At 45.9% G+C, this 12334-nt stretch overlaps 1 protein-coding gene across 1 annotated transcript; it reads right to left on the bottom strand.

Moving 5' to 3' along the window:
- Positions 1–1596: 1596 nt before the first annotated feature.
- Positions 1597–12079, bottom strand: paip1 (poly(A) binding protein interacting protein 1). Its single transcript, XM_058375502.1, has 11 exons — positions 11689–12079; positions 8909–9057; positions 8252–8452; positions 7403–7515; positions 7008–7119; positions 6181–6306; positions 5085–5191; positions 4843–4960; positions 2985–3039; positions 2818–2896; positions 1597–2297 (listed from the first exon to the last, which is right to left on the bottom strand). The coding sequence occupies exons 1-11, from the start codon at positions 11894–11896 to the stop codon at positions 2210–2212; spliced, it is 1356 nt and encodes a 451-aa protein (XP_058231485.1). The 5' UTR covers positions 11897–12079; the 3' UTR covers positions 1597–2209.
- Between the last annotated feature and the right edge of the window lie 255 nt (positions 12080–12334).

Genomic DNA, 12334 nt, shown 5'->3' with positions numbered 1-12334 from the left:
GAGACTGTAGTAGAGTGGGGACTGTAGTAGAGTGGGGACTGTAGTAGAGTGGGGACTGTAGTAGAGTGAGACTGTAGTAGAGTGGGGACTGTAGTAGAGTGGGGACTGCAGTAGAGTGAGACTGTAGTAGAGTGGAGACTGTAGTAGAGTGGAGACTGTAGTAGAGTGAGACTGTAGTAGACTGGGGACTGTAGTAGAGTGAGTCTGTAGTAGAGTGGAGACTGTAGTAGAGTGGGGACTGCAGTAGAGTGAGACTGTAGTAGAGTGGAGACTGTAGTAGAGTGGGGACTGCAGTAGAGTGGGGACTGTAGTAGAGTGGAGACTGTAGTAGAGTGGAGACTGTAGTAGAGTGGGACTGTAGTAGAGTGAGACTGTAGTAGAGTGGAGACTGCAGTAGAGTGGGGACTGTAGTAGAGTGGAGACTGTAGTAGAGTGGAGACTGTAGTAGAGTGGGACTGTAGTAGAGTGAGACTGTAGTAGAGTGGAGACTGTAGTAGAGTGGGGACTGTAGTAGAGTGGGGACTGTAGTAGAGTGGAGACTGTAGTAGAGTGGGGACTGTAGTAGAGTGGAGACTGTAGTAGAGTGGAGACTGTAGTAGAGTGGGGACTGTAGTAGAGTGGGGACTGTAGTAGAGTGGAGACTGTAGTAGAGTGAGACTGTAGTAGAGTGAGACTGTAGTAGAGTGGGGACTGTAGTAGAGTGGGGACTGTAGTAGAGTGGGGACTGTAGTAGAGTGAGACTGTAGTAGAGTGGGGACTGTAGTAGAGTGGGGACTGTAGTAGAGTGGGGACTGTAGTAGAGTGGGGACTGTAGTAGAGTGAGACTGTAGTAGAGTGAGACTGTAGTAGAGTGGAGACTGTAGTAGAGTGAGACTGTAGTAGAGTGAGACTGTAGTAGAGTGGGACTGCAGTAGAGTGAGACTGTAGTAGAGTGGGGACTGTAGTAGAGTGGAGACTGTAGTAGAGTGAGACTGTAGTAGAGTGAGACTGTAGTAGAGTGGGGACTGTAGTAGAGTGGGGACTGTAGTAGAGTGAGACTGTAGTAGAGTGGGGACTGTAGTAGAGTGGGGACTGTAGTAGAGTGGGACTGTAGTAGAGTGGGGACTGTAGTAGAGTGAGACTGTAGTAGAGTGAGACTGTAGTAGAGTGAGACTGTAGTAGAGTGGGACTGCAGTAGAGTGGGACTGTAGTAGAGTGAGACTGTAGTAGAGTGGAGACTGTAGTAGAGTGGGGACTGCAGTAGAGTGAGACTGTAGTAGAGTGAGACTGTAGTAGAGTGAGACTGTAGTAGAGTGAGACTGTAGTAGAGTGGGACTGTAGTAGAGTGGAGACTGTAGTAGAGTGGAGACTGTAGTAGAGTGGGGACTGTAGTAGAGTGAGACTGTAGTAGAGTGGAGACTGTAGTAGAGTGGAGACTGTAGTAGAGTGAGACTGTAGTAGAGTGAGACTGTAGTAGATAGAGGAGATTTAAAGGCTTTGAACATGAATTTAATGTAAAGTTTTGGATCATAAGGCTGCAGTGTGTGATGCGAGGACACTGAAGGTTCTGAAGACTGAAGATTTATTAGGACACTGAGAGGATAAAGGAGTCTTCAAAGCTGTTAGAAAGATTTATTGCAGGCAACGATGCAGTCAATAATATTTACAATACTCTAATAAAATAATCATTCCTCTGTGTGTGTGTGTGTGTGTGTGTGTGTGTGTGTGTGTGTGTGGTGATGAAACTCACACCCCTCCTTTCACTCAGACTCTAATCCAGGACTCAGGAAGTAAATTTTCCTCAGAAGTGCATCATAATCTGTAAAACTCTTAAAAAGGTTCCAAATGAACCAGAAACTAAAAGAAAGAAAACAAGAAAAACACTGAAAATCTGTTTGTTTTTTTAACTCTTCTGTCTGATCAAAGCCAGATCCTGAAACTCGAACCCTCTCTCCTCACTTCCTCCACTAACAGGAAGCAGTTCCATGTCTCTGACTGAAGAAATCGAAGCTCACTGCAAACCTCTGGCTTCTCCTCCACAAAGCTAAACCTATACAAAAGTCCAGACTGTAGCCAGTCGTCCAGCAGCCAGGAGAAACTCCAGGCAGAATGACCTCTCTAAATCCAGCCCCTGTTCTTCACTGTAATGATGGAAAAGAAAACGAGGCTGAAGTCTGCTGTGGATCTTCATGGTGATGGTCACAGCAGACACTTCAGCACTGTAGAGCTTTTATTGTTTTTGTCTCTCAGTCTCCAGACAGAACTTCTCAAACGCCTCCTCCATCTCCGGCTCCATCTCGTCCTCCTCACCGTACAGCCTGAACACACACACACAAAGTTTTAGTGCACATAGAGCACAGCACAGTAACCCTAGGTAGTGCACTTCCATCCCAAACGCCAGTTTCTTACTGGACATGTGCACTACAGTGGGTGTAGGGTGTGATTAGTGTGTACATTAGATCTACAGAGATCAATCCCACACCATTCACTAATGGATAATTAGTACGCTACATAGTGTTTAGGGTCCAGTACATCACACAGGGGATCTGTAAAGGACAGAGTGAGAGAGCTTCCTCACAAACGGCTCTACATCACACCTACAGTGCATCATGTTAGTGTGTAGGGGGTGTGTTATTTTATACAGTGTGTAGTGCATTACATCAGGACCCCAGTACCACAGTTTCAGACAGACAGAGAGAGAGACGGAGAGAGAGAGAGAGAGAGAGAGAGAGAGAGAAAGAGAGATGGAGAGAGAGAGAGACACAGAGACAGAGAGAGACAGATGGAGAGAGAGACGGAGAGACAGAGATTGAGAGAGAGAGAGAGAGACAGACTCACGCTTCATTTCCGTTTTCCTCAAAGAACTCTGGGAAGTAATCCTCTCGATCTAAAATCTCCTGGTATTTCTCCGAGTAATCTATAACACACACAGCTGCAGTGTGAACAAACCACACACACACACAATTTACAGACACACACACACACACACACACACACATACACACCTGGGTCAGCAGCTGTGAATGGAGTTCCATCTGCAGTGTAGAAAGTGGGTTCATTCTGAGAGAGAGAGAAAAATATACACCTCCATCACCACATAAACACACACACACACACAAAGCCACACGTGTAGTGTAGTTGTACACACTGTCCTGCTGAACACAATAACAGACATGGTTCATATAAGAATTTGCAAAATTTGGACTTCTCGAGTGGATTCAACACCATCCAGCTGCTGCTCCTCAGAGATAAAGGAACAGAGATGGGAGTGATCTCACACCTGGTCATGTGGATCACAGACTACCTGACCGGTAGACCTCAGTACATGAGACTGGGGGATTGCAGGTCACACTGTGGTCAGCAGTACGCGAGCACCACAAGGGACTGTGCTCTCTCTGTACAGGGTGGTCTTTCAGTATAACTCAGAGCTCTGTCATGTGCAAAAGTCCACGATACTGCTATTGCTGGCTGCATCAGGAAGGGACAGGAGGAAGAGTACAGAAAACTGATACAGGACGTTAACCATCTGCACCTCAACACCACAAACATCAGGGAGATGGTGGTGGACTTCAGGAGGCCCAGGCCTCAACCCGAGTCTGTAACTATCAACGAGGACTGTGTGGAGTTTGTCAAGACCTACAAGTACCTTGGAGTACAGCTGGATGAAAGAATGGACTGGACTGCCAACACAGACGCTCTGTACAGGAAAGGACAGAGCAGGAAAGGACAGAGCTGGCTGTACTTCCTAAGAAGGCTGGTTTCCTTTAACATCTGTAAAAAGCTGCTGCAGATGTTGTATCAGACTGTTGTGGCGAGTGCCCTCTTCTATGCTGTAGTGTGCTGGGGAGGCCACATAAAGAAGAAGGACGCCTCAGATCTGGACAAGCTGGTGAGGAAGGTGGGCTCGATTGTGGGCTCAGAACTGGACATCAGTGGCAGAGAGACGGGTGAGCCCCGGGATATCACGGATTTTTATTTGGAACATAACTCATTTTTTTTGCAGATTTTCCCGGTATATCACAGTATCCACAAACCTTATAGTGAACTGTTTTTATGTTGAAATAAGGTAATTTATTAATAAAAATAGAATTATTAATTACAAAATATAAACATTAATTAAAATGAAGTAAAATGTTAATAATATATAAAATACTGTACAGTGTATTTACTCAAGAGACACAGAACACGTAGCGTTGTATAGGAAAGGGCGGAGCGGGGATGCTGAGAATCTAAATAATCAGGGTTGTGATTGGCTGCTGGCTCTGTGAGCAGTTGGGGAAAGGGAAGCAGAATTCTCCGGTATCCCAGTCCTTGGCGTGTCACTGTCCCGAGTGTGTGGTGGTGTTCTGTGTACACTGGATTTTTGTGCTTTTTCTCCAAGCCCTATTAGGTAATTTACACCTTAAACAATAAAAAAAAACATTGGGGGTGGCGTCCATGTACCATGGATTTTAGTTTACTGCCATTAACAGGTCACTACTGTACACTGAGATCTGCACAGGACTCAAACAGAAAGATTCTGCATATTACCTAATTATGTCTGTACCTTTAAAGTGTTGTTTGTTGAACATTTTATTTATTACCTTGTTACCTGCGTTTGTGGATACTGCTGTAAACTGAACATCTCCCAATGGGATGAATAAAGTATCTATCTATCTATCTATCTATCTATCTATCTATCTATCTATCTATCTATCTATCTATCTATCTATCTATCTATCTATCTATCTATCTATCTATCTATCTATCTATCTATCTATCTTATTTGTGAATGTGTGTAAATGGAGATATTTTTGACCAAGCTATTAGTTTAAATAAAGTTCAGCATGTCTGAATGGTCAGTTGTGGTGTTTGTGTTGTTACCATGTAGTAGTTGGGGTCGTTGTCGGGCGTGGCCTCGTTGTGAGCTGCTGCTGCATGAACTCTGCCCCAGTTACTCGATCTCAACTCCACCAGCTTCAACAACATCTGTCTCACATCACTGTACACACACACACACACCTTTAAAAAACAAATACTATCATATATATTATTAGCAATAAATAGAAGTCCAAGTGTCCTTGCTTGATTTACTGTAGTGTTCACACACACACACACACACACACCGGCTACACTGAGCGTCCAGTAAGATTTCCTCGATTTTCTTGATCAGTTCGTCCATGTGAGACTTTCCACTCTGCTTCCACGCATCCTCCAGAACTGAACCTGTGAGCTACACACACACACACACACCAGTTATATTTCAGTCTGTTTGTCTGTGATACAGTGAGAGTGATTGTGTAGATGTTCTGAGCTGCAGACACAGTAGGTGCGTTTACATGGATATCCGATGGTAACAGGACTAGAAGTAAACACGTCAATCGGATGGAACTTGCCACATCTGATTAAAATTTCAATCGGATGGTAAGGGGTGGTTTAAACCATTTTTAGTCCGATTGAGAGGACGTGTAAACACTTAATCAGATGGAATATGTCCCTGGAAAGTTCTGTGCATGTGCAATGGCGCAAGAATGACGTATGACGTACAGACGTTGATACGAATGGCGTATGACGTACGGATGTTGTCGTGGACTGTACGCATGTCAAAAGATCTAATCTGACTCTAATCATGTGTCATGTAAACGCGCATAACAATCTGATTACTTTATACTGCATTCATGTAAATGCTGCGATCGGATTCGTCAATCCGAGTGAATTCAGTCCGGTCTGATTAAAATGTGTCCATGTAAACACACCTAGTCACCACTGCACTGACCCTGTGATCGGATTTCAGGCACACTTTCAGCAGGAGAAAGTCACACATTTATTAATATTAATTAATTTTTATTTTTATATTAACATTTATTTAAATTTTTATATTAATTTTATTTTTATATTAATTATTAATATTAATTTTTCAATAATGGGTTTTGGGATTAATTATATGACCCTTCATTCTGATGGCTAGTGTAAGTTGTTTGTACTTACGCACTGACCTCTCTCTCCACTTTAGTAGTGAAATGTGAATTGAGTTGATTTCAGTTCCTAACACTACAGACCTGTCAGAGGAGGAGATACTGCTGTAGCACTGTGTAGACACTGCAGCAGAACCTGAGGTGTAGAACTGAGCTCCTGAACTGAGCTGTGTATGAGGGTGTGTCCACTGTCTGGTCACTGTCTGGTCATGTGACCTGGAGTAACCCTGCTGCGCCTCATGGTTACCTTCAGCAGCTTGACCGCACAGATGAGGTTTCTGTCTTTGGGCTGAGAGAAGAGTGCGTCCATCAGGGCCTTCAGTGCATTGAGGAGGACCTCCGCCCGAGACATGGTGCCCTTCACACTCTTCACCTGAGAGAGGGGGGGGGGGAGAAAGAGAGAGAGAGGGAGAGAGAGAGGGAGAGAGATAGGGAGCAAGTGAGAGACTGTTCAGACATTAACGATGAAGACTGATTCATTTCAGTGAGTCGGATCATAAATGACTCTTTTGACAAAAATAATCCTCACTGACAGTTCAGTTTGTTTTTTCTGGTCTTCTCTTGTTAATGATCTAAAGTAAAATCCATCTCCATCTTCTGATGAAGAGAATAAGACCAGGAGCAGCAGAGCAGTATTTAAAGAAGTGTTAAACCTCCACAGTACACTGACAAACCCAGCAGCTCCCCTCTATTAATATTATTAATATATATTATTATTATTACCTGTGCACATGCCCCTCCCCTCACACCTGACTGTGGGTATCAGGGACACAACACTGGGGCATGCAGAAAATAATAATCAATGATGTAATGTGTGATGAAGCAGAGTTAGTGTTCGGATGATTTTCCTACAACACTCAGGGTTTATTCTCTTATACCACAGCCTTTTACAACTATTACAGGGTTTCAGTGGAACATGGGTGGAACTGTGGTTCATTCAGCAGGCTCTCTTTACTCTCTCTTCAATAATAAGAGATAAATCTCAGAGAACACTTCTATCCTGAAGATGACAGACAACCTACAGTTACAGCTTTACCTGTGTGTGTGTGTGTGTGTGTGTGTGTATATACACACCTCAAGGTTTAGATAGAGTTCTCCTAGAAACAGAACATAAGTGTGAAACTTCCTCTGAGTTTCCTCATCACCCATCAGGGCCTGCTGTCTCTGATCATACTCGGTCTGACACCTACACACACACACACACACACACACACACACACAAACACACACACAAACAAAACATACAACCAACAAAGTGGAGTCAACTAATCAGTACAGTGTCACCTGCACAATGCAGTAGGAGAGGAGCTGATTAATGAGTACAGCTGCAGGTTACACACTTGTTACACACTAATTACAGACTCATCACACACTAATTACAGACTCATCACACACTAATTACAGACTCGTCACACACTAATTACAGACTCGTCACACAGGTGTAATACAGTGTGTAGTAATATTATGACCGTTGGAGTAGCAGCTGCCGGAAGTTTCCGCTGGCTGGACTCAGCGTGAGGTGATGAGACAGGAAGTTGCAGAGTCGAGCGCCCGTGTAGGTGAAGTTAGGCATGGAAGTGGACTGGAACACAATGTAGGAAGAGGGATTACTACAGGTATGTCTGTGTGTGTGTGTGTGTGTTTCAGAGACCCTGCTGTCAGTTAAGTCAGTGCTGCAGTCACATCGTTCACGCTGTTATACCTGCCGTGATTTACACGTGTTCCTGTAGCGTGTTTGACAGAATGAGCTGATACGTGACTTGGTCACATGTTAGACTGAGACAGGCTCCAGGTGGAGCTGTGTGTTTCAGCACACCTTTCTCCTGCACTGGTTTAACAGCCTACTGTATCACCTGTCTAACACTCAGGGGGCGTCGCAGCTTTAATAATCAACCACATCAATCATCAATCAATCACAACAATCATCATCATCATCACACTTTCCTGAACCGTGTTTTTAGGAACTGAAAAGATGGCCATAGTGAAAGCACACGCACACACACACACTCTGCTGTCTGTTACAACACACACACACACACACACACACACACACACACACACACCCCTAAACCATGCAAGTCCTATTTACAATAAAAACATATTCAGAGACCGTATATGGTTAAGTGTGGGCGTGTCTGTATGTAAACTGTGAAACTGTGGATATGAACAGTATTTACATACAGAATTAACACACTGAATACAAGCTTCCTGTTTGTGTGTGTGTGTGTGTGTGTGTTTGTGTTTGTGTGTGAGAGAGAGACATGAATCCCACATCTCCATTTCATTGAGAAGTGATAATAATGAGATTTTTCTAGCACCTGTGTGAAGATGAGCTCCACCAGCTCCCTCAGAGTCTCCTCCGTGGTCACCCAGGCGTTCAGCGTGGCCGTGATGTTCCCGATGTCCGTCTCAAACGAGCCTGGGGACGAGTTCAGGTAGCTGAGGATGTCCTGTACCACATCCGCCAGAGAGAACTCAGGGTAGTAACCTTCATAACTGTCCTCCTCATACACATCGTCCTTTTCATCACACACACACACACACACACAATTAGACTCATGATACAACAATTCATGACATTGGTGATTAATCTCAGGATGTTCTAGTAATCATTTTAGATGTAGAGGTGTTTAATGTAGGAACACAAAAAGTTAAGAAACAATAAATGCAGTTCATTTCTTGGAGACACCTTCAGCCCTTTCTGAGATTATAGCCACGCCCCCTAATGTGGGGTGGGTCTTCAGATGATCTGAAGGTGAACAGCAGAGCAGTGAGGAATCACAGTCTCTCCTGACACAAAGTCATCTTTAAATCCTTTAAACACTCAGCAGACGAAGTGAGGTGTGATGAAGACACTGTGAAGGTTCTGCTGTTCGCTCTGATGTGTTGTTGTCATGGTAACAGTAGAGGACGGTAACAGCGGTCACTATTTTAAAGGTGTACTGAGAGAGCAGTTCCACATTCAGGTAGATCACCTGGACAGGTGTATAGGTGGAGGGGATGAACTCGGGGGCGTGTGCTGACAGTCTGGACTCGTACACTGCACACTGACCGGGCCGAGGTTTCACTGCTGCTGCGCTGCTGCTGTTAGACGAGCTGGACGACAAGGTGGACACTCTGCTGTCTGTTAGAACACACACACACACACACACACACACACACACCAATCAGATTCTCCTATTAAAATATGAGACGTGTCTAACACCCGTCTGTCTCTTTATATCAGTCTGTTGTGTGTTCTCTACACTGAAGACATTTGGGTCTGAGATTAAAGATGAAGAAGAAGATGAAGATCAGAATTTCAGTTTTCATTTCCTGATCTTTACATCGAGATGTCTTCAACACCTTACAACACACCAGCCTATTCTTCGCATGATCAAAAGTATTGGAACATGTGACTGACCGGTGTTTTCTGTTGTCCAGGTGAATTCTGTAAACAATTCGTATCTACCTCCACAGAGCAGAGTGAAGATCTGACCTCCACCTCAGGAACACAGAGACCACACCAGGAGATACACACCTCTCAGCAGCAGTAAGACTCAGAAGACCAGTGCAGAGATGATCCACAGAAGTTCTGGAACTGAGATGAAGCTCTAACAAAGTGATGGAAAGACCAAAGTGTGGAGGAAGTAAGGATCTGCTCCTGAGCCAGAACACACCAGCTGATCTGTGGAACACGGTACTGCTGGTGTCAGGGCTTAGACTTGGATAGCTGCTTCTGGAACTTTCTCACTGATCTTCACTGATGATGGAGCTCATGATGGGATCAGCAGAATGAAGTCGGACGTCTACAGAAACGTTCTGATCATTTACAGTCCAATCTCATCAGGAGGAACTTCATGCAGCAAGACAACCATCCAAAACACACACACTGCCTCACAACAGACTGATTCAGACTGAACACCTCAATCAGCAGAACTGAACCAGACTGAGGAACATCTCACCTCCTAAAGATCAGCAGAACTGAACCAGACTGAGGAACATCTCACCTCCTATAGATCAGCAGAACTGAACCAGACTGAGGAACATCTCACCTCCTGAAGATCAGCAGAACTGAACCAGACTGAGGAACATCTCACCTCCTGAAGATCAGCAGAACTGAACCAGACTGAGGAACATCTCACCTCCTGAAAAGGAGCCTGAAGGGAGAAACCTCCTGAAACTATTGAAAGAAGCTGATATACAAACCTGGAGAAGCTCCACAGGAGAAGAAAGCAGCAGTGTGGTGATGTCATCAGTTTACATGTATAGATATAAACATCAGAAAATAAAAAGCTGAAATTCTGATCAATCTTCTCATCTTCATCTTTTGATGTCAAACCCAAATGTCTTCAGTGCAGAGCACAACACCCCCCCTACCCCCACATGCCCCCCCCTCTCTCTCTCTCTCTCCGCCCCCACATGCCCCCTCTCTCTCTCCCCGCCCCCACATGCCCCCTCTCTCTCTCTCCGCCCCCACATGCCCCCTCTCTCTCTCCGCCCCCACATGCCCCCTCTCTCTCCCCGCCCCCACATGCCCCCTCTCTCTCTCCCCGCCCCCACATGCCCCCTCTCTCTCTCCGCCCCCACATGCCCCCTCTCTCTCTCCGCCCCCACATGTCCCCTCTCTCTCTCTCTGCCCCCACATGTCCCCTCTCTCTCTCTCCGCCCCCACATGTCCCCTCTCTCTCTCCCCGCCCCCACATGCCCCCTCTCTCTCTCCCCGCCCCACATGCAGTTCGCCCCTCCCCTCCCCAGCTGTATGTTTATCTGATGATCTCAATGTTGATATATTTTTAGCTGTTAGCAGTCAGTAGCTAAGCAAAGGTACACTGAGATAAGATAGCGTGTAGATAAATATCTAGCAGTGTGAAGTAAAAACAGAACACACACACAGACACACACACAGACACACACACACAGAGACACACACACAGAGACACACACACACAGAGACACACACACAAACACACAGACACACACAGAGACACACACACACAAACACACAGAGACACACACACAAACACACAGACACACAGAGACACACACACACACAGACACACAGAGACACACAGAGACACACACACAGAGACACACAGAGACACAGACACACAGACACACACAGAGACACACACACAGAGACACACACACAGAGACACACAGACACACACACACACAAACACACACAGACACACACACACACAGACACACACAGACACACACAGACACACACAGACACACACACAGACACACACACACACAGACAGACACACACAGACACACAGAGACACACACACAGACAGACACACACAGACACACAGAGACACACAGAGAGACACACAGAGACACACAAACACAGACACACAGAGACACACAGACACACACACACAGACACACACACAGACACAGACACACACACAGACACACACACACAGACACAGACACACACACACAGACACACACAGATACACAGACACAGACACACACACACACAGAGACACACACACACAGAGACACACAGAGACACACAGAGACACACAAACAGACACACAGACACACACACACACAGAGACACACACACACAGACACACACACAGACACACAGAGACACACAGAGACACACACACACACAGACACACACAGACACAGAGACACACACACACAGACACACACACAGACACACAGAGACACACACACACACACACACAGACAGACACACAGAGAGACACACACAGACAGAGGGAATAAAGTCCGGTGTGTGGTGAGGAGACGGTACCTGAGCTCTCGGGGGTGGGTCCCGGTCCCGGTCCCGGTAGAGCAGTCCGCGGCTGTCTGAGAGGCTGACAGTGGCTGAACACCGCCTCTCCGTCCGCCAGCTCCGGCTCTCGGGGTCTGCTGCTGTCTCCCTGCCCAGGCCCACTCGCCTTCCCCCGGGTCCGGCCCGCTCCGGGAGTCCGGTCAAACCCCTCCGCGTTATCAGACATCACTATTACACTTTTATTGAATCTCCAGAGGATTAGATCACCATCCGATTACTGATGAACTCACACACAGGCGGAAGTGCGCACTATTAACACTGCTCTCACTTTCATATTAGCTTAGCTTAGTGTTTAGCCCTGTCAGAACTACACACACTTCCGCCCCTTGGTTTCTTCTTCTTCCATTTGAAAAGGTGTCGTCTTCGGACCAGAGTGTCCACAGCGCCACCTTCTGAACACTGATCCCAATTACAGCACCACCTTCTGAACACTGATCCCAATTACAGCACCACCTTCTGAAGACTGATCCCAATTACAGCGCCACCTTCTGAACATTGATCCCAATTACAGCGCCACCTTCTGAACACTGATCCCAATTACAGCACCACCTTCTGAACATTGATCCCAATTACAGCGCCACCTTCTGAACAGTGAACCTAATTA

Source organism: Hemibagrus wyckioides, linkage group LG22 (genome assembly GCF_019097595.1).
Source record: "Hemibagrus wyckioides isolate EC202008001 linkage group LG22, SWU_Hwy_1.0, whole genome shotgun sequence".
NCBI lineage: Eukaryota > Metazoa > Chordata > Actinopteri > Siluriformes > Bagridae > Hemibagrus > Hemibagrus wyckioides.
This window is presented reverse-complemented; position numbering and strand designations above follow the sequence as displayed.

Coding starts and splice junctions, on each gene's coding strand:
- paip1 (XM_058375502.1), bottom strand. CDS start 11,896: ATGTCTGATAACGCGGAGGGGTTTGACCGGACTCCCGGAGCGGGCCGG. Junction 8,453..8,908: donor CCACCTATACACCTGTCCAG/GTGATCTACCTG, acceptor TGTGATGAAAAG/GACGATGTGTATGAGGAGGA. Junction 4,961..5,084: donor CTGGACGCTCAGTGTAGCCG/GTGTGTGTGTGT, acceptor GTGTGTGTACAG/TGATGTGAGACAGATGTTGT.